This window comes from Gallus gallus, chromosome 2 (assembly GCF_016699485.2).
Source record: "Gallus gallus isolate bGalGal1 chromosome 2, bGalGal1.mat.broiler.GRCg7b, whole genome shotgun sequence".
NCBI classification, from domain to species: domain Eukaryota; kingdom Metazoa; phylum Chordata; class Aves; order Galliformes; family Phasianidae; genus Gallus; species Gallus gallus.
In genome coordinates this window covers 62956763-62983798 of record NC_052533.1, presented here as the reverse complement: position 1 = coordinate 62983798, position 27036 = coordinate 62956763, and the positions used below count along the sequence as shown (strand labels likewise).

The 27036-nt window shown below is 38.4% G+C and overlaps 1 protein-coding gene across 11 annotated transcripts; it reads right to left on the bottom strand.

Moving 5' to 3' along the window:
- Positions 1-837: 837 nt before the first annotated feature.
- Positions 838-26241, bottom strand: MAK (male germ cell associated kinase). Of its 11 annotated transcripts, none has more exons than XR_005857309.2 (15): positions 25995-26240; positions 24791-24845; positions 22606-22727; positions 21509-21588; positions 19868-20000; positions 19604-19775; positions 13790-13957; positions 12218-12538; positions 9845-10035; positions 9178-9308; positions 7923-8054; positions 5775-5849; positions 4436-4599; positions 3134-4208; positions 2232-2252 (listed from the first exon to the last, which is right to left on the bottom strand). XR_005857309.2 is itself a non-coding variant. In XM_040695480.2 (14 exons), exons 1-14 carry the CDS (start codon positions 26093-26095, stop codon positions 2101-2103), a joined length of 1962 nt encoding a protein of 653 aa, XP_040551414.1. In that variant the 5' UTR covers positions 26096-26241; the 3' UTR covers positions 838-2100. The 11 variants fall into 11 exon arrangements, 7 of the variants coding, with proteins under 7 accessions (XP_040551414.1, XP_015131470.2, XP_040551421.1 ...); XR_005857310.2 differs by lacking the exon at positions 2232-2252 and having other exon boundaries at positions 3134-3262; positions 3597-4208; XM_040695480.2 differs by lacking the exon at positions 4436-4599 and having other exon boundaries at positions 838-2252; positions 3134-3262; positions 25995-26241.
- Positions 26242-27036: the final 795 nt, after the last annotated feature.

Sequence of the window (27036 nt, the reverse complement as noted above, 5' to 3'; positions counted from 1 at the left end):
CCACACAATTTGGGTTAATGCTGGCCTCGAGCATATGTATGAGAGCTTAGGGGGAAGTTGCATTCATGGTCCTGGCAGCACCTTTGTAGAGCTCTTTCATATTCAGCCTGGAGCATCTATCTCTGAGTGCACATCTGTATTTACTTTTGCCTCCCTCTGTAGAAAACTGCTGGGGGAATGGGACATGCAGGACAGCAGATGGTTTCTTTGTAAGTCATCCTTGGAAGTGTCTAATTCCAGGCTCTTTACCCAGCACTGGTGATCAGGTTGTCTGAATGCATTTGCTATAGCTTGAGAAAGCTAGTAAGCTATGTATTAGCATTTAAGACACGTCTTTAAACTTCTGTATGGCTTATATACATCTTCATATGGCTTTTGAGCCAGTTGTCTTCAGTGGAAGATGCAAATATACATGCATCTTCCACAGTACATTGAGGACAGTGGAATGCAGCAGTTTTCTAACTGTATGATACTGGTCTCAAGTTAGGTAACTTGTAAGTTTGTGCTACGGTTGTACTTCAGTAAAGGAAGTGGAAAGCAGGGATTTAGATAGGTAAGCTTTTTAACTTGTAGACCAAAGCGTTATGCCTTGTTGCTTTTTCATGAGCCTTGGAAAGTAGTAGCTTGAATTGAGAAGTGCTGCTAGAACTCCTTATTGCCACTTTTCACATTCAGCAGAAACAGCAGTCCTCCAAACAAAGGGAGGAGAGAACAGCTAGAGACTTGTTCTAGCTCCTGGATGTTATTAAAACAAACAGTGCATTTATGAACCAGAAGTGTAGAAAGCATGAGGGTGGTCTTCATTGCCATAGCCAGCTACAGATATATTCTACATTGTATTTTAGAATGGCAGGTTTAATGTGACTACTCAGTCCCAAACTTCTATTCTAAACACAGCTGTGAACAGAAGTAGCCTAGATCAACATTAAAAAAATATATATTTATTGTACGTTGGAAGGTGCTTTGCAAGATTTGACTGTAAAACTTAGCATAGATGCCAAGGAAAGTATGATATGAGCATACAAACATTGAGGTATTGCATTATTAAAGCTTGTGTGTGTTCTCGGGGACTTAAGCTGGCCTTTAAGACCTAAAACAGAAAGTAACCTCTTTGAAAAGAAGCTTTATTTCCTCCCTCGCATAATTCATGTGACCTCTTTAAGTTACAGAGAAGGCTGCAGTTTAGCACCATCACCCAGTAAGATGCTTAGCAACCACTTATGCTTCTTTTTGGCTAATTCACCATTAGAACAGTTGATGAGACTGCAGTTATTTGGATTCCTTAAAACATCACTGTGATGATATGCCTTTGACAAGGGAGATGTAAATCTCTGCAGATCTTCAACTGAAAATGGTCATAAGCTAACTTTTAACAGTAGAGTCAAGTTTTAAGCGTCACTATAGGTTGGTGAGGTAACTGCAGCATTCAGTACTTGCTGAGCTGTTTTCCAGTGTTGCTGCTGGCACGCATCATCAGATGTTCCATGTGCAGTGTCTGTCAGCATATTGCTCATGGCCAGCTACAAGTTCTCAGTGCATTTACACATTGCAGACCCTGAGCAACTCGTTAGGTACAGGTGAGTTCTGAAATCCTTGTAGGACACTGGTGTTCTTCACAGAGCCCAGTCTGTGCTTTTACTTTCATATTTCCAGGAAGGAAGCAGTGTATCAGCTTGGAGCCTGGTTCTGCTCTGCTTTAGCTCTAATTCTGGCTACTTGAGTACATGAAAGCAGCTTATGTCAATGGTGGATTTTGCACAGGGCAAAGAACAAAAGCAGTTGTTTTTAAGAGTATGCTGACAGGAAGTCCTCTATAGAAAAATGTCAGGTGAAATCTACTGCTCATTACTTTCAAATACATGGTAGATTTGGCAAGATGTGTTGTACAATACTTTATGAAATCCTACTTTATAGCCAGTATTTTAAATATTATGTGACCTCTTTTTTTCATCCATAGGTAGTAGAACACAAGGTTTTGTTTGTTCTTGTCTTTACTATTGCATAGTTTCAGGAAAGGATAGAGAGCAAATAGGCATTTCGGGCTTCTCATGCAGGAGAACTGTGCGGGTATCGTGTGAGCTTTGTTCAGGATGGCATTTTCTATCTGTGTCCTCCGTATTTAGCCATCCAGTCTGTTCTGCCATGTACTGGCTGAATTGCTGGTGCATGAGATAAAATATTCATGTTTTTTGCTGAATTGTAAGTAGGGCCTGCTAACTGAGCACGAGCAGCTTTGGTTTTCCAGGAATAATCTGAAAGGAACAAGAATTTGGAATTAATGATGACTAAAGTAGTATTTCACTACTGCACAGATGTGAATGAGAGTTGGAAGATGACTTGGAGTACTCTGGGATTTTAACACAGCAGCATAGTTTGGTCTCTGATATCCTGTATATCCTTGCTTTCAGATAAGGCTTATGTTTCCTAGAGTTTCGTACTAGTAATTCGCACCTACTGGATAACTGTTTTGTAACAGTTCCTGTAGAAGATACTGAGACAGTTGTGGAGGTTTTTACTGAATTTCAATCTTCTATCTGCTATAGAAAGGAAGTATTCTTTCTTCTTTATCTCAAACACTTGAATAAGCATACAGTAACATAAACTAACTCATGTTGTTTGTCCTTTGTCTTCTATACTGTAGCAATGTCTACATTTTTCACTCCAGAAAGCACTCCTTTTATATTTCATGGCTGCAAGAGTACTGTCAACTACTGAGATGACACTCAAACTTATACAGCTAAGAGTGGGACCGAAGACAGTGAAAACCTGTCTTAAATTACCACTACTAAAGCTGCAGAGCAACCCTGTAGAGCTAGTAAAGAACAGAACAATTTAATACAGCGTTTGTACTATATCTGCAACATTATTTGTGAATTTACTGAGTCACCTGAGGGAGGCGTTTACCTTTTTTGAAATTGTTTAGCATACTATAAGCATGGTTCAGCATCATTCAATTACATTAAGTAGCACTGTACTTAAAGACTCAGACAGGACTGCCACTTGCTGCAAGAAAGTCTGCCTAGAAAATGCCTCTAAACCCATTTAAATATGATTTTTTTGTTGTTTAAACCTGAATGTATCTGCTTTCCATACTAGCATTAAGAAAAACTTACATGTGGATGCTGTTTCTTACCAGATACAGACGGACCAATAGGAGCTAGCTGTATCCGTTGTCCAGCTGATCCAACTTCTTTCTTATGAAAGGAGGGGATGTATCCTCCTGATGGGTTGTAAGCAGCTCCTCCCACAAAGTCAGAATTTCCTGTTGATATTAGAGGAGGTTTTAATATTTTCAGTTGCATTCATGAAATCTGCATTTTTGTAGTCACTTCATAACATATTTGCATGATCACACAAATAATGAGTGTTGTTCTTCCCCAGTGCTTGTCTGGGGGGAAGAAGTAGATATCCTTCTATTTACATCTTAGTTGGACCTCTCCAGATGCCTAACAAACTCTACAACTCTATGTATACAGTACATCTGATCCTACAGTGCAGCAGGAGTGAAGATGCAGAGCAGTTCATTAAAACTTTCATTAAACTTATATTGCATAGCAAGAATTTACACTGAGTTTTAGAGCAAGACAGGATCTTACCTTTTATTTACTGGAAGCAAGTTTAAGCACTTCAGTCTTGGAAAATCAGAACACAACAGTACTCTTATGTTCAACATATATGACCTAAATCTATCTAAAATGGAACCAAAACTCCACATGTGAGCACTTGCAACATCTTAACCTTCAGGATCATTCCAGCAGTAGTTGGTAAAATGTACAGTATGTGATTTGACAAAGTTTGTTCTTCCTCCTAAATTGCTGGCCTCAGTGCAATCCCAAAACACTCCTCCTCACATTAACATTCTCAGTCTTCTGTGCTAACGTCAGAACTAGTGCAGTGGATCCATAAGATACAGAATTGATCATCTACAAGCCACAAGAGTATCCTCAAGCTAATTAAAGCTGTGTTGGGTCACTGTATACCTCCTCTTTGGGAGGTAACGGAAAGCATTCAGCTGACTCAGCTTTGCCCATATCCCTGAAGCCCTGTCAACAGATGGGTCTTTTAAGTGGCTTCCCTTTCTACAGCCAATGCCAGTCTCCAGTGGAGTAAAGGACGACACACAAGTCCTGATGAAAAATAAAACTTTAATAAAGTAGTCAAATAATAACTTTCTTAGAGTTGTAAGTTCTTCTTTTTCACCACTTTGCCTGAAAAACAAAAGCAACAGTTGTAGCATTACATTCCGTTGTCTGCAAACACATACATGCATCTGCTCCCCCCCATTTCCTAATCTTTTCATTGCGAATGCTTCACAAGGTATAATATGTCTGATCTGATCTGTCAGAGGACATCTTAAAATTCTAAGGTCTAAAGCTAAGAACATGGCAGGCCTTAATTTAGTCCCTCACTATGACTTGTTCTGCACATTTCTTACCTACAGCTCTGCAAAGCTGCCTGTCAAAATTTTTTCAACCATCTTTTTTTCTTCCTCTTATCTCTTCATATCTGATGTTCTTTATGAGCTCTTCTGCAGAAAATGGATAAGCACAGCCCAGAGGGACAGTCTGGGGGAAACAGATCTGAAGGAATTGTCTTTACCTTGGACAGAAGAAAAATAAGAAGTTCAATACAAAATTATGATTGCTAATATTTAAAAAACACACACTGAGAGGTATGCAGTAGGTCGTTCCTTACCTCTGGCAACTGCTATGCAAAACAGAAATTCTTGCTGTAGAAGTCCATCAGGCATCAAGGAGGTCTGGCAACAGATGTATAAGCAAACGCAGCTATGGTGCCAGCAAGCATAAGCGTGGCCTCAGTGCATACCTGATTCTTCTCAAGGGATGAAGCCATTGAATCATTCAAGCTGGGCAACAAGTTGAGAAAAAAACTACGAGTAGTTGCAAAGGAATACAGTACACACCTCAGGTGCCAGAAATGGAGGGAGAGGTGAAACATTCCAGCTTTACAATGCTTGCAGTGAGGAGTGTTTAGATATGAACATGGCTGCCTGGAAACCTGAGTTTCCACCTATTTACCTTGAGGTTAATCACCCAAACCTGTGCAATCACAGTACTGTAAAATCAGTGTAATTAACAAAGAATTAGAATGCAGTCAGCAGTGCAAGTGGCAAGCGATATGAGTGAGCAGTCCTTCAGAGATGCATGTGTTCCTCCTTTAGGATCAGTTCTTCTCCAGAAGAAGTTACAAAATCACTTACTGGAACATTCAGACATCATTTAAAGGAATTTGAAAGTATACATGTGGTCACTTCATTCTCTCAGATTTCAAAGAGTGTACTAACACAGTTCAGGTTAGCCTGAATGAGTTAATCTACATGTACTGAAGGAGGGCGAGTCGTTTCCCATTACAACACCACTTCATTTAGATACAGATTCAGAAGTGAAACAAGTAGACCTTACTCATACGGATAGTTTTTACTTGAGTTCATCTAGCTGACTACTTCAAAGAATAAAATTCAAGGTGGAAGCTGTTTTTCACATTGTGTTATGCTGTGGTAACTAAGATGGGACCTCTGCTATTACCCTGCTGCTGTCACTGGAGGAGTTGCTACAGCTTAACTCATAGGTGAGTAGACCCTGCCTAGTCTAAAAGCAGACACAAGAGAGCAAAGTTTGACAAAACACATTGCAACTGAAAATGAAGGATGGGAATCTTTTGGAATCTGCATTGTGGTGTATTTTTTTTTAAGGAGAAAATGTAAAACAAATATGAAATGTGCCAAGAGCCAGGTTATAATTGCTATAAATTACCTTTTGGATCCTCTAATTTTTCATTCAATCTTTCTTTGCATGATAGTTTTTCAATGGGTATAATTAAGTTCTCTTCTGTAGATAAGGAGAATGAGAGAGAAAAAGAGATGGAAAGACAGAATTTTAGAGAAAGTATATGAAGCATTTGGTTAGGAGATACCAAAGAAATGAGGAAAAGCAGACCAAGAAAGAATACCTGAATCTGATGTAACTATAATCTCATACTCCTTTGTTTTTACAAGCAGGAAGTGTTACTTACACTACATTTTCCATTCATTAGAAAGTAGCTCAAAAAGCAACTAGTTAACCAACAACACAGTCACATTATAGTCATACAAATGCATAAATCACAAGTTTAAGCATTCAGGCGTATTTGCAAAGTCAACTGATCACAGCTTCACCATTCTTCACAAATAAAGCATTTGTAACTATTTGCTCATATCTTATTTTACCCTAGAGCAGCATTGTGGGTATGGAAAAAAATAAGAGAACACATACATCATACATGTACTACATTTCTCTGATCTGTGGTCCAACTACCATGGTTTCCTATGTGTCTGCCTGAAGTACTGTTGCCTGCCTGGTACATGAAATATTAACATATATAATTTAAGATACCAATGGAAGTAATGCTACGTATTTTCAAACGATTTTTTTTAGGTTATTTTACATTTTTAGTAGATAGCCAAAGTAAGACAGTAAAACAAAAGTGAGATTTTACCACTGGCATTTACCTGATTTTGTTTATAGCCCATTTCAGTACATAGCTGTCTAGCTTACTAATATATACTTATGGAATCAGCTTTGCCTTTTTGTGCCTCTTCCCATGCAAGAGTATTTTATGAAATCCGTTTCATTCTAAGGCACACAGACATAACATTTATGAAAACTAGAAAATACATATGATGATTTCTTTAAAAAAAAAAAAGTCTGTCCTATTCTATCATTCCCGTGGATGCTGTTATCTTTCCATTTCTTAAGTCCTCTCCATAATTTCAGATGAACAACTTACACTTCACCTGACTTCCAAAAGGAAAATAATGTTTTGATAACACTACTGGATGGCTGAAGCTTTGTTAAAAAGGCATGCAACAGCTGCATATAAGCAAGCCTTCTAAAGTTCTTGTACAAACACATTAGGTTAGGTGGTGTAATGCTATAATGCGATGGAAAGTACAGCAATATATCAGGGTGGCACAATCCTAGGTTACAGCAAACAAGGATGAGACCAAATGCTGCAGCCATGCATGCAGAAACAAAGGAAAAAAAGCTGCTTACCCTCGAAGATCACAGGTAAGCAGGGATCTCCAAACAAGATACCCTCACCTCCGCTGCCAACCCATAAACGAGGTTTGGGAAGGGGTGGGCCCTGGCTCCAACCTTTCTGGTTGCACCTGAGCTCCCCTGGGTTGGCTCTGCCTTCCTACCAGGTGCTCAATCACTGCTTCAGGCCCTGACTTAACATTTCTACTACAGGTGGTCATTAGCATCAATGTTGGGAGTGACTCATGCTGGCTTCAAAGCTGTTAGTCCCATCACCCTATCACTAGGGTGATAGGAGGTCACCCTATCTAGTAGTAAGAACGTAGATTTTAGTCTCAAGTCCTATGCTTTCGTCAGTGAAAGCTTAGATAAACCATTTAACTTGTTTAAGCCTCAGTCTTCACTCAATGAAATGCTGATAACAGCATTTTTCCACAAAAGGTAGTACAAAAGACACCTTACTGCAATTGGTATTGCTAAGTGACATTAGGCAGTATTTTGATCGTACAAGGTTAGCATCCAACACCTTGTTTGTTTTCATATGCAAGACTGCTGTTTCATAGTCTTTCACATCACACTGACCAGGCAGTAGTGACGTCGAGCTATCTGCTTAAATTATCATAGTAAGATAATTAGTTTAAGAGAATTGCAGACAAAATTTGTCTTGACAGAACTTTATTCTAAGAGCTAATCTGTAGTTCCTTTATGCTCTGAAGGCAGAATACATACCTTAGGTAATAAAAGATTATTTTGAGTCTGTGTTTAAACGAAGAAAAATACAGTTTGCCTATAAGCTAAGGCTGACAATAAAAGTTAAACTAGAAGGTCTTAAGCTTAATTAAAGTATGATGAAAAACAAGGTGACAGCTTTTATTATACTTCTACCTGTATTGTTTCTGTTGAAATGCAATCCTTCTCCAACATGTGCCAATGGCTTGGAAAACAGCTGGTTGTTCCAGGTTCCCTGAGATCCTTCTTTATTGACTGCTACTAAAGAGACAGTCTTAGGATTTACACCTTAGAAAACAAATTATGGCAAGTGTTACTAATTTCCAAACATAATTCAACCAATGAAGAATTAGACACTTCTAGAACAATAAAACAAAACTAAATTATTTCTCACATAATGTAAACATTATTAATGTAAGTCAAAGAACAATATCCATCAATTAGGTTATATTTCTCAACTGAAAATTAGATACATTGATTTAAGAACTGTTGTTTCTATGCATTCAAGAGAACTTCAAGTAGTTTTACTGCAGTTACTTGGTGTCTATGAAATCATAACCTTACTGATATTTATGACGCTCAAACAATTAGCAGAAATGAAAGAAACCTATTGAGAACAAAGGTTCTCGAGGCCAAAAATAAACTGTTTTTTCAGAGGATAAGTTTAACAGGAGGACAAAAGTTCTTGTTACTTCAGCATGTTACAAGCATTAGTGAGTTAATGGGATTACACAGAATGAAAGCAGCTTACATACCCAGTGGTAACAGGGCTATATTAATATGGGTAAATAACAAATATGCCTCTTGGAACTATTATTCTCATCAGTGCTGAAATATTTTTAAGCTACTATGCCATTCTCATTGAAAATTACTAAAAACAGAGGTATTATAAGCATGCTTAAAAATATGAGAAGCGTAGATTAACCTTCTATTTATTATCTTCAGATAGGAAAGCTTTTTTTCCCCCTCTTTTGAGCAAACTGTTGAGTCTTAGGGCAACCTATTAAGCCCTGAAGAAGTGATTTCATACTCAGTTACCACTGCGCTACATATGGGCATCTTCACTTGTCAGGTACACTTGCTCATGGTCAGTCAGGATATATTTCCACGTGTCCAAGAAAACTTGGATTCACATTACTGATGGTATTATACACTGCTGGTCATAAGAGCTTCTGTGAACTTTTATGCTGTACAAGCAGTGTTGATCACTCTTCCACTTATGCGTAGCCAGCATTCTCTGCATTAATTGTGGAAAGATATGTTCTTGGAAAGGCATTTAATCCAACATTTTAAAAATTTAGCTTGAGTAGGAGAAGAGAATTATCCGCTGTGAAATCTAAAGTTTAAATGTACTGTGTATAGATTGTTCACTGTTTGCATTTCCCATGACATGTTGACTTTTCCCCCTTACCTGGCAGATATCTTGATTGTCTTAGATAGTACTGTTTTGCTGATGTATTGGATCTTCCAGAATCATTTCTCATCAGAACTTTATTTTCCACTCCTGGCTGGATACAGTGTGAAGCTTTTGGTTCTGGCACACTGAAAAAAAAATCAAATCAAAATGTTCAAGCTGTGTAACCAACAAGGCCACCTTAGAATGCCATGAGCTGAGGCTGGCTTAAGGATACAGTGCTCTTCTCTTATCCTGCTTTCATCAGTGAACTTTATTCCCACAGAAAATAGTAACTAAATCTCATACCTCATGAGAATTTTACATGAGAATATGAAGGGGAAGAAATAAGTGTATACAATATATAGAATTAAAAGCAACTAAGTAACTGTGGCAGAACTTTCCCTAGCCTCACTAACATGGGAAATCAAGTACTAATTCAGTAAAACACTTCCTTAAAAACAAGATAGACACCTATGTTATGGATAGAATTACAGATATTACTGGTGCTACATCAACAGTGCACTCAAAGCTGGCCTGTTCACAAAGCCCTTTGGACTATTGCAGAGTTTCAGCAAGTTAAATTTTAGCAGATTTGTTTTAACCAATCTATAAGTCTACTTGGTCACTGTGTACTAAAAAACCATTTTTTTTATAGAAGTGATTTTATAGTTATAGTACTTACCTAAAAGGACATTCCTTGTTTTTCTTTTCTTTTAACAGTGCAATGCTAGGCTTCTTGGAACATGACATTCCAAATTCAGCATCATCCAACTCATCCCAGCTGTCCACAGCCTTTATCAAAGTCTGACCCCATCGTCTCCTGCAACTTTTAGGACCTACTGTGCCATTCTGAGGGCCACCAGCTGCTTGTTTCTATTTCAAATATGAAAAAAAATACAACTTTGATTAAATTCTAAAACTTGATATTTTACATACAGTTCACTACTACCACTTAAGAACACTGAAGGAGTTTTGTTTTGTTTTTTTAAACCATTGCATTGTGCCTATTTTGGTCATAACCTTAATGATTTTAAGCACAAAATACATAAAGTCGGCAGGTATTTTGAATGCAGCCCTTTTGGACTGCCAACTTCAAATGGCTCAAATCTAGCTGATGTACTCAATTAACATTCTGTTTAAAAGCCCAGTTCAGCACTCAGCCTCTGTTTCTGGTATCTTGCTGAACTCACATTCTTGCCAGTGGTACAGCAATTGTCAAAGCTAAAAACCTTGCTTCTAAGATTCTTAGGAGCTTAGAAATTGCAAGGTCCATGTGATTACAAGTGTTGCTCAGTTTGCATCTATTTACTGATAGTCAACAGGTGGTAATCAAGGAAACTAATGACAAAAGGCAGCATGCTCCGGTATTTTCCTGTTTAAGGCAATGAAAGTTCTTACTTCTTTTTGTATACTAACCAATGTTTTTGCAAGTTGTTTCTCAAAGCTCAGTAAATGATTGTTGCTGTAACTACATTACTACAACATGTCAGTAAAGGTTATTATAAAGGAATATGGATTGTTGTTGCAAGGAACCCAGGTATGTCCAACCCATGGCACAGCACAGTTCACATCCACCCCCAACCCCATGCCATCATGGCTCTTCCCTGCTGAGCAGCCTGGCCAAGCCCCAAGCATTCACCCATCACTCAGCAGCCATCACAGTGTGCTGTTAATGCTCTTTCAGATGAAACCAGAACAAGGAAAGGGCACAGCGCAGTGCTAACTCAAGTTAAGACAAATAATTGTTAGTGTTTTGATACATTGGCTAAACACAGTCCTGTGAACAGAAGAAAAATATCCAGCCTTGCTTTCCATTTTGATAAAGGAAATTGAAAATTGGTTTCAAAATTGCTTTAAAAACAGTAATTTATATTTGTGACTCCATTTTCAGTCATCATAAATACATTACCTGCAAATTTTCTAGTGGAATGCATTGAGTGGCAATCAGATATTCAACTCAAAAATGTGATCAAGTCTCTCTCTTCGATGTTTATAAGATCTCTCTCCCCAGAGACAGACATCCGTAGCTTCACAATCATGCCTTATTCCTGTCATTGCTTATGGGCAGTATGCACATTCATGAACAATTATTGTCAAGGGTGAAGTACAGGAAGAGTAAGATTTCATCAAAAAAATCTCTGATGAACACCTTGAGACCTCTCTAAGAATCACAAGCACTGCCATCAAATCAGCCTGAAACGTAAGTTTCACAAAACCAGGGTAAACTATCCCACTAGTTTTATGTTTTGGATGTTCTTTTCTTAATGTTTTAATAAAAACATTGATGACATTAGCTTTGTTACTTATATATATTAGCTATATTATGTATTTTACAGGAGCTGCTCCAAAAGTAGTGCTTCCTATTTTATTATGTTGGCTCACAACAGAGCCAACATAATAAAACCCAGAGGTAGATGTGGGTAGTATGGCAGTAGAAGTTGAACCTTCCTGCCAATATCCTGTTACATTTTTTGCTGTGTGATACATGGCAGCAGAAGGGCAGTCTGACAAGGTAGTGCATAGGAAGCAAAGGTGTGTCATTGAATTCCTCCATGCTAAAAAATAAAGTAAATGGTGGTGACAGTGACTGTGGATCACCTCTGCTGGTGCAGGCAACAATGAGCATGGCATGCAGGCTCTTGCTCATCACTGGCAAAAATGCATAGCTAATGGTGGTGACTATGTTACAATGGTGTTTTGTAGCTGAGAATTTGCTCTATCAGAGTTACTGTGCTCTATGGATCTACTGTAGATTCCATGAAAATAAATAGGGAAGCATTACTTTCCAAACATCCTACATATAAATGGCCCAAGGGAACCCCTCTTCACTCAACATGGCTCAGGAATGCCAAAAGGCTGGACACCCATGAAGTAACCTATTTATCTCATTTGCTAAAAAAATTCAGTAAGTGATCAGTTACATCCTCAAACAGTCCTTGTCTATTTTTTTTTTTCTTCAAATATGGTGATTTTCAGAGAACAGCCACACTGAATACATTAAGAACTTGAAAGAGAACCACCTGTCTAAGTTAGGTATTTACTGAAGACAACTTACCCCAGATGAGTCTTTACTGATAGCTGGAAAAAAAGGCTGTGCCTGTGTCTGCTGCTGTTTTGATACTTGCTGGTTAGCTGTATTCTGAGGCAACTGAATTTGCTGGAGAGGCTGGTGATTAGCCTTTGACAGGGGCTGTGGCTGTGTTTTGTCAGGTTCATCAGGGGAAGACAGAGGTTCTGGCTTGGATACAGCTTCCAGTTTGGGTAAAGTTGGCTTTGGTTCTGTTGGCTGCACTGGTTTAATAGGAGTCTGCTTCTCCAGATACTGTGGAGGAGGTCCTAAAACTTGGCCAACTTGAAAGTATGGGTACTTCAGTGCCTAGAGAAGAAATAACATACTAACTGTACTTCAAGAAGTTGACTTTGGTAACTTCTTTGAGGATATGAGCATGTTTCCGAAGCATCTGAGTAATCTCTACCACAACAGTGAAAGACAGATGCATAAGGAGCTCATGTGTAAACATTGTATTTAGCCACCTGTCAGTTCTGCGTTTTTAGCTTGCTCCACCATATCATTTAGTAATATGGATCTACCTGTACATGTTATAGAAGACTTTTTCTTCCCTTCTATGTTTGGTGAAGTCAGTGCTTTTATGTGCATTTTACATTTAACTCCATTCTATATTCACACAGTAACAAATTACAACTTAAAAACAGGTTGTTTCTATTATAATAAAAAAAAATCGTGGTTCTCTATTGTGTGCTTCCCTGTTAACTATCTTACAAATACACCAGTTCTTCCTGTTCCCGTGGAAGAAGTTCTTGCTGCTACTCCTGGGTCAATTCCTACTCTGTTAGTTCTCAAAGAGTTTTTTTTTTGCCTCAGCTGTCCTTGAAAAATCACTGCCTTTGTACACTATTCTATGAACATGCATTAAACTTTCCCTTTTGGTTATGGATTGCACAACTGCTGCAGCTGCTTCCTTGCCAACTCACTCGGGTAGAACCTGTCATAAAGTACCATGCAGCATTCTGCATAGAGACGTATAGCACCATGCTACAGTTTGATCTCAGTGACTGTAACAATACATACGCTTAATAAAGTAGACAGATATGGTTGCTCTGCTTTGCACCACTTGCTTAACCACTTCTGAATCACTTTCATTGTGTCCACATATGATAAATTTTTTACCTTACTTTTGTTTCCCCAACTGCACTCTCCTCTCATACCTTCTAAACAGAATTGCATTAGGTATACATATTCAAAAGTAAGTAGAACGTATACATATTTGAAATACACATACCTAATCTTCTAAAATTAACGTAGGAAAAAAAGCCTGTGACCTTGGAGACCTATTGATATGTTCTTCTCTAAGTTTTTCCCTTATCACTGAGTACATTGTACAGCCCATTTCCTAGTAAAAAAAAAAAGTTATCCTGCACTCTCCCTTCTGCATTCCATCTGCAACTTTACAAAAACAAAGCTTTGTTTTCAGTATCTCCCACCAAAGCATTCAAAAGTGTACCCCAGCCTTCAGAATTATGACAATCAAGTTATACTTCTGTAGCTACCAATTTTTGCCAATGCAAGATGATGCAGTCTTATCCTTAATAATTCAGGTGCTCAGACCTGACTTGCCGTAGGTCTCTTCTTTGGATTCCAGTTCAGCATATCACTCATAAGCTGTATGGCTTCACTGCTTGCATTTGGGATGAGAGTTTTTAAACTTATAGGGACACACTGCGGGAAACGGAAATTCATGGCAGAAGAGAGGTGATATCCTTCTGGCCAGTCACTCTGTTTGAAAGGAAAGAAAAACAAGTTTAAGAAGAGACTCTTAACAAGAGACTGTACGTGTTTGAGGTATTAGATCAAGTTATATTTTCTGTAGCTTGAGTCATGCTTGGTCTGTGTAGTTCCTTCCTATACAGTGAAAAACAAGCATTACTATTTTTCACTGCAATCACTCTGGCGCCAATCAATTCAGCATCCGTCTCAAGTGGCAGTCCTTCTTGAGCTCTCATGTAGGCAAAGGGGGAACTGTCTTTGTGCATACAATGCTTGGATGTACTCTCTGAAGGAGAAGAGATTGCAGTAAGTATCAGGAGCAGCTAAGCACATCCCATCTGTTACAGAAATAAGCTTAAACAGTTGATTTCCATGTACTTCCTACATGGGAATACTAGAGGTGAGGCCCTTTGACCCAGCCGCGTGAAATAATACAGATCACAGCCTGAACAGGTAACTTGTCCATGAAAAAGGGCTCATGTTTGCTTGGGAGCACAAGTAAACAGCCTACAGTTTCTGCATGCAGCTAGAAGAGACTTGCTTGTGAGAAATTGCTTGGCAGCTGTGACCAAGTATCCTTGCTTTCTATAAAGGACCTTACTTATCCTGATACACTATGCTTTATTGTCTCCTGCTGTTATATATATGGCCACAGTACTAAGGGGGGGGTTAGGCCAGCTGCCACCATTATCTGCTGGGGGGTAATCCCAGGGTGGACATGCTACAAGCCTGCTACTCTCAGTAATAAGGACTCAGCAGAGACCGACTGGCTCACTAACAGCCCCATTAACACAAATGCCTCCCTATTAAACTGATGGGTATTAATTTGCATCTGTGTATTTTCTTTGGGATCAGTAAAGCTTACGCAGAAGCACTGGCTCTTTTGCATTACACCACTCTACCATGTTTGTGCAACCATGATGTGAACACATGTGCAACCATTCAATCTATCACTGATTCCACCATTAAGACACTCAGTGATTTAATTACAACCAGACATTACTGCAACAGGAAAATCATGACCATAAGATGAAAACTTAGTGGGTTTTTGTGTGAGAGTGTTTAACTTTCAAGAAGTTAAACTTGAAGTCCTTAGTTGCTTGATAATTGCATTGTTTGAATAAAGAATCCTAGGACAAGCAAAGATCAAGAGATCATCCAGTCCATGATCTTGTTCCTTCTCACAGGTATTATTGTCACAAAGTTTCCAGTTCCACCCACACAACTGCTATAGACAGTCCACTGCATAGACCAACTCCCCTCCAGATGAGAAAAAATACATGTTTCTCTTGTAGCAATACAAGACCATTGCTGAGTACACTATCAACCCTGGATACCAAGAGCAACTACTGCTTTTGTCTCTAAAACAGCCTGTTTATGAATTAGGTGTATTTCTTGCTCTTTCTTTCAATCCTCCTTTGTAGAGGCTAGAGAAGATCAAACAATTGGATTCTTGGGTCTTGAATTTTCAAGTTCTTATTCTCTGGACTCTGAAACATAGAGCTCTTCCTTGAAATGTGAAACTTATAAATGGACAGCAAGTGAAATAGAAAGATTAGTTCATATGTCAACGGACTGTACTTCTTTCTCTATGCATTGATACGGTATTTGTCTTTGTTCCAACACAACATTGATGTACAATGCACCATATAGCTCCTACGTCCTCTTCTACAGAAAATATTAGCTGAGTATTTATCCTCAACTATTTAGTCAAGAATAATTAGAACTGCATAAGCACAGCACTCAAAAAAAATCTTCAGTAATATGTAAACTGCAACTAATCTTATAGAAATTCTGTATTCTATCCTTGTCTTCTAACATACTTAGTCCTTCCTAGGCTGGTTATCTGCCAACCTACAGAGGAAAATCTATTCCATCAGTAGGCATTCAGTACTTTTTTTTTTTTTAATCAGATACTGAATCACACAGTTCTGTTCAATTTGTCTTTGAGTATGAACCTTTAAAAGTTACACTCTGAGTAATGTTTTCCAAACTGGTATGCACTTATCATACACTTTGTTTAAACGAATATGCTCATGAGAATGTCAAGAACAGCATCAGTAGCCTTACTGAAGGCAATGTATGAGATTGTTACTTCTCTCTTCGCAGACCTTTTTACACTGCTAAAGCAATAAATTGGATTGATTTGATACAATTCGGTCTTAAGATACCATGTTAGCTATTGCTCATCTTGTGTACATCAAGAAGTTTTTACCATAGACCGTTAAAACAGCTAACCAAAGAATTCAAATATAATTATAAAACCAAATCTGGTTAAAATACATCTCAAGATTTCAAGTGACTTCCTGAATAATTTGTCTGTTCCAATCAACCAAGATAGATTTCTCTTCTCATCTGCATCTCCTTTGCTTATTAGACCTACTGACATTCCACCAATAAGGGAGCAATTTAGAACTGAACAGCAAGGACTGAGTGTTCAAATGGTGAAGTACTAGGCTAAGGCAAAAATAATATCATAGAATAATCCACTTCAGTATCTCAAAATTCTATTAGAATTAAAATGCCATTGCTAGATTTCAGCTAATGAAAATGCATGGAATCATAGAATCACTTAGGTTGGAAAAGACCTTCAAGATCATCGAGTCCAACCACAACCTAACCATACTGCCCTAACTCTAACAACCCTCCACTCAATCATGCCCCTGAGCACCACATCCAAACCGTTTTTAAATGGTAAATCCAGGGATGGTGACTCAACCACCTCCCTGGGGAGCCCATTCCAGTGCTTAACAACCCTTTCAGCAAAGAAGTTTTTCCTGATATCCAACCTAAACCTCCCCTGGCACAACTTGAGGCCATTTCCCCTCGTTCTGTCACTAGTGAGAAGAGACCAGCCCCTGGGGTAAGCACCTTTCAGGTATTGGAAGAGAGCAATAAGGTCTCCCCTCAGCCTCCTCTTCCCCAGACTAAACAGCCCCAGTTCCTTCAGGCTCTCCTCATAGGGCCTATTCTCCAATTCTCCCTTCACAAGCCTTGTTGCCCTTCTTTGGACATGCTCTAGCACCTTCATGTCCTTTCTGCATGGAGGTGCCCAAATCTGAACACAGTACTTGAGGCGAGGCCTCACCAATGCCGAGTACAGGGGCAGGATTACTCCCCTAGTCCTGCTCACCACACCATTCCTGATACAAACCAGGATGCCATTGGCCAAATAGCATTTTGTTAATCTCTCCTTTTCAGGTCATCGACATTTTCATTAAACAGGGATGTTCTCAAAGCACTGTCAGTATTTGAATTAGATAACCAAACTGTATCTATAATAATGATATAAAATGGTTATGAAATAGAGCAAAGTAGTTGCCTGTCACTACTAAAAGGTATTAAACAAAAACCAAAAGCAACCAAATCAACCAACAGAAATCATTAGCATGGTATTAAGACCTAAACCACTAAAAGGAAGGCAACTTGGAACAAGGACAGCTTCTGGGCATAACTCCTGTCACTCCTTACAGCAAGTTAGTGGAATGAATGAGCCTATGTCTAAAAATTCAATTTATTAAAACTTAATCTGCAAAAACAGTACTAAAATAACAGCTTGTGTTCTTTAGAATACAAATAACACTTCACCAGAAACAAATCATCATTTGTGGTGATAAACTGTATTATAATATTTAAATACTCTTCTTACACAGTGATGTCCCTGAAGAATGCCTCAGCATTGTCATAAGGAGATCAAAGTCCCAAGACTACCCAACAGATGACAGAAGCACAAAGCAACTAATGACAGCTTTCTGATCTTAGAGGGTTGACTTACAGTGTCTCTAACCGCTTGGGTCTTTACAAGAGGCTACAGTTTTCTCTGAAATATTCAGGCAGTGTTGCTCCCTCCTTTCTCAAGCAACCAGCCATACACTTCTTTTCAACTACTAATAAAGTTACAGAACCACACTGTGACCTCAACGCTGCTCTGCCACACATTGTTTAAGTCTCCCTCTGATCTGCTTGCATGCCCAGAACTTGTGTTATGCATTGAAAATCTTCCAGAAGCTCAAGTGCTGTTCTCTTTCTTAGATGATAATTTAATGAGCTGCAAAACATTCTTATTATACTAGAGCAGCTCACCAGTCAAGAATTAACATCCAGGTTTGAAAACTCAGTTCTTAGAATACTGCTACATATTACACATTACTTCTGATGCATGATTGTCATAGAAAGCACTGTTTTATACGTAACAGTTTTCACCTACTCATCTAGACTCAGTTTTCACTGCCACCAGTTATATATGTAATCTCATATATAACTCCACCTTTGACCTTTCATACTCTGCTCTGTCATGAACTTGCACCTGTTTCTCAGTACATTCTCTTAGATGTTTTCTTACCACTTTAAGCTCCTAGCTAAACTTAATGTACTTTAGTTTTAAGTTTTCTGTTCCCCCATTCTCTATTGACCACAGCTCCTCTACTGTATAAGAGTTACACTTTATTTTATATTGGCACAACACCAGTAGTTTTCCAAATCTAGAGACTGTTCAGTCAGTAATTTCACAGGTATCTATTTATACCCATGTATACATGGGTGTACATGGGTGTATTATGAACACAAAGTGTTCATAATACATCTGTCATCTCTTACTTTAGCTACCACAATTTTCTTCCCCAAACGTATTTTTATTGTATTGCCTTTCTTCCCCCCCCCCCCCCCTCAATTGATTCAAAGTTTGGAAGGTAAGCTTATTTCCTCTCTTTCATGCCAATTGATTCTGAAGTCTCCTCACTGCTATTAGACACTTCAGTTTCAAGGCTTGGCAAAGTCTGTCCCTGCTTACACACACCCTTTTTCTTCATCCTACTCTGCTTTCTGCCATTACATTCTTTGACTTTTGTCAAGCTACTGCGTTCATTTTCTCACATTCTTGGTTTGCACTTGTTTTGAGCACTTGTTAGGAATTTATTCTCTTTTGAACGTTCTTTAAAAAAAGTTTTTTTTTTTTCTTAATTTTAGCTGTTGCATTCTGATTAGTTCATGTCTTCGTTCAGTACAACTCCTAACACCTGCAATTCAAGGATTAAGCACATTTAGTTGGTATGAAAAAACCAACACATCTTGAAGCTAACTTGCAGGAAGTATTTGTTATGCAAAACAAACTCTTAAGTTCATATACCCTTTTCCTGAAAACTTTAACAGAAGTAAATATAACTGCACACATTTTTACATGCATTACCCAAACCTCCCTTGTAGGTCTTAATTACTTTCTGAAAGGGCTAAATGTCTTGCAATATCACAATTCAACTTACTCAGAGTAACTTCCACAAGCTCCAAATTCTAGGTACCAGCCTAGAAAAATTAGAGTTCTGGGAAAGGAAAACCAATCAGTTGTGGCAACATGAAATCCTAAGACTAATCTTTTCAGTTCTTCTGATGTGCATGTCTTTAGTTAACTAGACAACTTTATCTGGCTCATAAAGTAGCATAGGGTTACACATAATAGTAGGATATAAAACAGATGCTTATACACTACAGAAGTCCTGTATTCTGTGCCTTAGCAGGTGCCTAGAAAGACAGAGTTGAGAAAAACTTAACTCCACAGCAAGTTCACTAAAACAAATTTGTACGTATGTTCTGGAAGTGCAATATTTTGTAATCACCTTATTTATTTATTAAATACCATTGCATGAGTTCTAGAAGTCTTACCTTCTTTGGAGTCCCTAATACTTGGCAAATTTTGAAGATCTCATCTACTTCACTTGTGCCTGGGAAAAGGGGTCTTAGTGTGTATAATTCAGCCATTATGCTGCCAACTGCCCAAATATCAATAGGTGAGCTATAAATAGATGATCGCAGCAAAACTTCAGGAGCACGGTACCTATGAGGATGGGATAAAGTAACACAAATTAAAACAGTAATCAGAGAAAGGTAGTTCATTAAGATAACGTATTAACTTCATCGTATACTTACCACCTGGTGGACACATAATCTGTATATGGTGGCTGAGATCTCAGCTCTCTAGCCAAACCAAAATCAGCTATTTTTACAAGTTCTGGACCAATGCAAAGAAGGTTTTCAGGCTTCATGTCTCTATGAAAAAATCCTACAGGAAATTAAAGAGAAATTACAGTAAATTGTGTAATCATTTCATAAATAGCAAGGTCCAACAGTCATCCAAAATTTTGGCCTTTTTTTTTCTTCTTGATTCAACATAAATGAATGACAACCCCACTCCTATTACACACATTTAACTTCCAGTGATTATTACACCAGATTTTCTTTAATTAAATTTAAAATATGACTGCGTTCTGCTCAGGAATGCTAGTATTAGTAATTCAGGCACATTAAGTTTCTTGAATGCCTAGTGCTGGGCTAGCTTTAGCAGCTTTGTACCTGGAAAACATGTAAGTAGTTGAGCAAGTCAGTTCTGCTGCTTAATTAGTAGAGAAGATCTCTTTATAATACAATTTGATTGATATTCGCTTACTACAGCACAGCATACAATTTCTGCACGCAAAGACTGACAACCACTGTAAGCAAGTGGCTGAAATTATTACAGTGAAATGTAACTGCTTGAATTGACCATCTTTCTTATTCCTAGATACTGCGTACAAAGCAAAACATTAATACAGTAACTTAGAAATGGCAGTTTTTTCCATGTATTCTAGCTTTCTCACTTATTTCATGGATAAGGAAGGAAGGAAAAGAAAATGCTAGTAATCAGAGAACAATATACAACCTTGATCAGAAAGACAGAAGCCATCAGTTTCTGGGTATTTGATAACACTAAATTGAACTGATTTTTTACTTGAACCTGCCAACACACTGTGCCAGAATATGTCAAAACCTATCAGAAATCACTCTGAGTGAAACTTTAACTCTCTTTGGAAAGCTTTAAGAATGCCACTGTCATGTGAAAGACACATATAAAATAAGAGTTAATTAAGAGAGTAGAAAATACATTCTGAAATGCAAAGGAGTTTAGTATCAGTGTTTCAGAATGCAGTTTGCAGATTTAATTATCAGTGTTTAATATGCAGTGCAGTGAAGCTTTTGTTGTTGCAACCACACAGCACTTTTTCTTTTTGAATGTGCTTGTAATGGCTTGAAAAGTCTCAAATCTTAAAATATTTCAATCCAAAACGTATTTGATAAGGAGATTATCTGAATTTTTTGTGACTAAGTTATTTAAATATCTTTCACGACTAAGGGTGCCACATTAGTTATGATACCTCAAGACAGGTAAGAACAGCCATCTATAAGGTATAAATGCTCCTTAAATAGATCTTTTTGGAGTAACAGATATGCACAACAAAGCACAGCCTTTGAGATTCTTTAGTTTGCTTATTCATATGGCATCTAAGGTAAGATAAAAGTACTAAACATTTAACTAACAATATCCAGTGTTTTCAAAAAGAAAGCATATCTGATTATAAAAGAGGGTGTGTTTTTAAACAACATCTGAAGGTACCTATTTAAAACAGGCTGGAAACATTTTTACTAGAGATAATGAAGAGCCTTTGGTGGATATTTTTATTCATGTTATTACTGTATATTGTCTTTTTTTCCTTATAAAAGCCTTATACAGGCAAACTCTAGTGTCAAACGTACCGTGTTTATGGATGAAAGCTAACCCTTGCAATATCTGATACATCATGTTTCTGATGACTGACTCAGGGAACAACTTGTTTCTGTTGAAGAAAGAGAAGAACTTCACAAAATTAGAAGACAGTATTTTTCCTGTAAGACAAAACACACGTTTCCTCATTTTGCACAGTATATCTCGAACAGATTAAAACAGACCTGTCAAGTCTTACATAGACTTACATAGTATGCGTCAAACATATCCCTTGCTTCCAAGCCATAATTTTGCTCACTGTCTTTACTGCAGAGTGACTTCTCAAAGGAGAGATGTCTACCAGCAGATGAATCTGGCTGCCCTGTAATATGCTTGACCACATGCATGCACACACTGTAGTAGAGCAAGCAAGAGACTGCCCTGTGTAGCACCACTGTGTGTGTGCTACCCAGTGGTACTCTTACGGAAGCCTGAGCAAGAGCAATGGTTCACAGCTGTAAGTTAATGTTGCACTAATATCATTAACAGCCATCTAAAGGCTTTGTGCACAAGGAGATAAAGGTACATGACAGAACCTGAAGGAAACGCAGTAAAGGCAAAAAGAACTCAAAGAAAAAGTTATCAAAATGGCAAGTCCTAATCTAAAGTCCACCATGAAAGCATTGCTTTGTGCTGTTTCTCCAAGACTGCCACATCATACAGTACATATAATGATCTTCCTGTACACTCATGCATGCTCATGAGAAGATGATTACCCCCACCTTAAGCCAAATCCATTAGCAAAAGCAGAATGAATGGCATTGGTCCAATCCTTCACATATTAATGAAGGCTAATAAAGAAAAATGTATTTGGAATTTCTCTTGTGGCTCAATAAATACTAAAGACGTGCAAGTTATCACATTAATGACTTCATGAAGTCTTACTCCCAGAAGTATTACAATGTGCAGTGCTGCTATGCTAAGCAATGCAGAATTTTACCCTCAGATAAGCAGGTGCAGCAGATCCTGTTCACATCAGTGGGGCTGAAAGAAGAGCCTAAAACAGAAATTTCAGTATGTTCTTCAAGACAGTATAAGAAACATGCATAAAGGATGACAGCACACTACTTGTTCTCTGAGAAAGACACACCTGTCCTTCATCAATTGATAGAGATTTTCCTTCATGTATTCAAACACAAAGTAAAGGTGGTCATTTTCTCTTATGACTTCTTTCAATTTTATTACATTGGCATGATTTAACTTCTTCAGAGACTGTAACAGAGACAAAAACAAAGTTTCAGATAACCTGACAGTGACTATCCCTTTACCAGAGGTGCATTTGTACTACCTAAAAGTTTCTAGTAAGGAATTAACAAGACAAGCCCATCATGTAGCCTCTAATTACCTTGTAATCTCCCTTTGCCTCTAAGAGCAACAAAATAGCATTTTAAACTAATTTCAAAATAAAAGCAACAAATATTAATAGTATCTTAAAATTCTATTTGTAGGGATTACATCATAGCTGAGGTGAAGAATGACACAAGAACTGAACTGCCTAGAATGAAATGCCATTCTGCACCTGTAACAGCTTTTGCTTACAGAACTGAGTAAAAAAATTCTAGGCTTTCTTGTTTGAATCACAGAATTACCAAGGTTGGAAAAGACCTCCAAGATCATCCAGTCCAACTGACCACATACCACCAATACTATACGTGAAACCACATCACTCAGCGCAATATCTAAACATTTCTTGAACACCTCCAGGGACTATGACTCTACCACCTCCCTGGGCAGCCCATTCCAATACTTGGTCACTCTTTCAGAGAAGTTTTTCCTAATGTCTAACCTAAATATCCCCTGGCACAAGTTGTGGCTATTCCCTCTAGTCCTATCACTAGTCACACAGTAAAAGAGGCCAATCCTCACCTTGCCACAACCTCCCTTCAGGCTACTGTAGAGAGTGATAAGGTCTCCCCTAAGCCTTCTCTGGGCTGAACAATCCCAGCTCCCTCAGCTGCTCCCCATAAGGCCTGTGCTCCAGACCCCTCACAGCTTTGTTGCCCTTCTCTGGGCACACTCCAGGGCCTCAATGTCTTTCTTACAGTGAGGAGCCCAAACCTGAACACAATACTCAAGGTGCAGCCTCATCAGAGCTGAATACAGAGGGATGATCACTTCCCTGCTCCTGCTAGCAATGCTATTTCTAATACAAGCCAGAATGCCATTGGCCTTCTTGGCCACCTGGGCACACTGCTGGCTCGTGTTCAGCCAAGTGTTAACCAACACCCCCAGGTCCGTTTCCTCCACATGGATTTTCAGCTGCTCTGCGCCAAGCCAACAGCATTGCCTGGGGTTGATTTGGCCACAGTGCAGGACACAGCACTTGGTCTTGTTGAACTTCATACCACTGGCCTCAGCCCAGCTATCTAGATCCCTCCGTAGGGCGTTTCTACCCCCCCAGCCAGATTGATACTTCCTGCCAAGTTGGTGTCACCTGCAAACTTACTGAGGGTGCACTCAGTGGCCTCACCCAGGTCATCAATAAAGATATTGAACAGGACAGGCCCCAGTACTAACCCCTGGGGAACACTGCTCATGACTGGTCACCAGCTGGATTTAAGTTCATTCATCACCGCTCCCTGGGTCTGGCCACCCAGCAAGTTCCTTACCCAGCAAACAGTGTACCTGTTCAAGCCCTGGGCTGCCAGCTTCTCCAAGAGAATGCTGTGGGAGACAGCGTCAAAGGCTTTTTGTTTTTATGAGTAAGGATATTCCCCTTGCAGGTTCCATTTCTGGAGACATTATGTGCTATTTCCACTAAGTTAAATCTAAACTGTTGATACTCAAGTTATAGACACTCAACTCCTCTGGTAGGGTGTTTTGTATTTACAGAAAATTAGAGGCCTGAAACATGGGATGACCTGAAATTTAAGGCAGGGTTTTCAAGGTCAAGCTTTATTCTGTCACCTGAGTAGCCAAGACTTACAGTGTTTTCTAAAAGTGTCCCAAATACAAGATACGATGACTGGATGTACACCTGGAAACCCATGCAAGAGCAGGCTGGTAAAACACACAGAAGTCAAATTAACAATCTTCTCTCAAAGACAAAAGGCTTGGCTACAAGACATGGCCACTGCACGAGAACAGCAGGATATTCCACAAAACAGAAGCATCTCTAGGAGTTTCAGAAACACACAGCTTTGTGGAGCCTGTTACTCCCACTTAAAAATAGTTCACTGAGTTTGGCCTGATGCTTGTGAACAGCAGATGCCCTTTTCCTTCAAGCAAACCTAACCAGGCACTTATTTTCAAGCGTGGTATGTTCACCATTTTACCTTGACTTCTCTCAAATTCATGCACTCATCCCATGAATAGAACTTCCTTTTCATTCTGAAATAGAAGTCAAAGAAAGTATTTTCAGTAACAGAGAATGTTTTTAGAACAAGATCCAGATATGTTATTTTCTTACTACAGCACTAGCTCTTTCTCGAGCCAAATTTAAAACAATTCCACAATGCCTTTCAGCAACATAATCAAAGCAAACGTAACTCTTACATTTATTAGAAATTTAATTATTTGTAATTATATATACATATATATACACACATACATATAACTCATTATTAACTCACCACAAGCATTTTTAGTTGAGTAGTTAACAGGAGACAATTATACTATAAAGTATTCCTAAAAGCATCAAGGACACAAAACACTGTTGTATCACTTGAATTGTGCCCTTAATAAGGAGGACAGCAACACTGACACTGCAAATGAAACATGGATTTTGAAACAAGAAAAGCTACTTCTTTTTGCCCAAGCCACACATCCTAGGAAAACAAGAAAACTGTATTTATGAAATCTGCAAAGTATCTTAACTGCCTAAGATGATAATTAGTCATCTGTATAGATCAGCCTCCCCCCCCCCCAAGCCTATTCAAAGATATTAAATAGCAAAAAAAGTGTCATTTTTTCAAGCAATATCCACACCTGAAAGTATTACACTGTTATACAGAGACTGTTGTATTTATTTGGAAGTCTGAGGTAAAAATATGGATAATTGGGTGTTACTCAGATTTGGAGACTGGGCTATGAATGTCACGTTCTTCACTGCATTTCTCTACAGTTCTAGATCCTACAGAGCAGCTATTTAAAACTAATATTTCAATTAAGAGGCATCATCTTCGTTCAAAACTATTCCCCCCTCAAAACACCCAACCTGAAAAAAAAATAGCAAGAAAACAAATCACAATTTTAAATCCTGAGATACCAAGAATGGAAAACACTTCCCATAAAACATTGTGCCATTTGCCTGTAAGTTACACAAATGAACGTGTCTCCTGATGTACTAGAAGGAAGTATGACCCACGCTCCCTTAACTAAGCAACTGGATTAAATAAATATCTTTTTGTTATGGTAATTTCCTTTCAAAAAAGGGACAAGGGAAATATTCTTTTTTCTTGTACACAGACAGCATAGAGCAATAAAGTAAAAATCTTACATCTTTACCAAGTATCTTTACTCTATGCAGATGTTACATACCGTTTGATGGCCACAAGCTCTCCTGATTCATTGCTTTTCCCCATCAAGACACTGCCATAGGTGCCATCACCCAGCTGCTTCATGATTGTGTAACGGTTCATTTTCTCTTATTAAACTACAATAGCCAAAGGCTTATGAAATTCTGGATGTCTTCTGTATTTTTAAAGGATTTTTTTTGCCTTCTGACTTTTTTTTTTTTAGGCTATCAGGAAGATTTCTCTAAGGTTGCTGGATGTTTCCTCATAACAGAGCAGGGTGGTCACCAGTCTCCTCTGAGTTACATGTATTTTGAGATCCACTGAGAGGTAGGAGAGCATGGTAATTCTCAGTAGATCCTGAAAAAAAAGAAACCCACAAGTGAATAGGTAAATATGTAATTTTACAGTGTTTTAGGCAAAAGACACCCTACAATTTATTTGTAACAGTAACCTGAGATCTATTTGTGTTATTTAAAACAGAACACCTCAGTATGACTAGTTCATTTAAATCCTTCAGGCCACTGAAGGTGCCAAGTCTAGGATTAGGGTCAGAGTAAGCATGGAACAGATAGTCAAGATTATTGCCATAATTCCCTAGACCTACAGAAGCAAAGAAGTTTATGTAGATCCAGGAAAATCTAACAACTACTCATTCCAGCATTTATTTACTGTACATAAATGCTTAAATACCAACTAGCTACTGTTAACCTAATTCCAACATTATCTCTAACTCATCTCTGCTGTTTAAAAACCCAAAATAACTCAAGTGAGTTGACATGCACTGTCAGCCTACTTCAGCAAAAGATGCTAAATTCAGCATGCAGGTTTATTCTCATGCCAGAATTAGCTACAAGTTGGTAAGGCTGTCCAAGAAGATTAAGGCACTCAAATTCAGTAGGTAACAAACCTCAGGCTTGAGATTTACACGTCTGACAAAATGCAACAATAAAATTGGCCCCTCAGGAGTGTGAAACCAACAAGCTGGAGCAGGCATCTGCTCTCTAAGAGAAACATCTGCCTGGAAAAAGCACTGATGTTTCCAAGCTGTTATTACTTGAAATACT

What these genes read in the sequence shown, in the direction of transcription:
- MAK (XM_040695480.2), bottom strand. Translation starts at nt 26,095, where the DNA reads ATGAACCGTTACACAATCATGAAGCAGCTGGGTGATGGCACCTATGGC. An exon ending in AAAATTAGAGGATCCAAAAG is followed by an intron (nt 3,263 to 5,774) that starts GTAATTTATAGC and finishes TAATATCAACAG; the next exon opens with GAAATTCTGACTTTGTGGGA. An exon ending in TATTGGTCCGTCTGTATCTG is followed by an intron (nt 2,253 to 3,133) that starts GTAAGAAACAGC and finishes TGTTCCTTTCAG; the next exon opens with ATTATTCCTGGAAAACCAAA.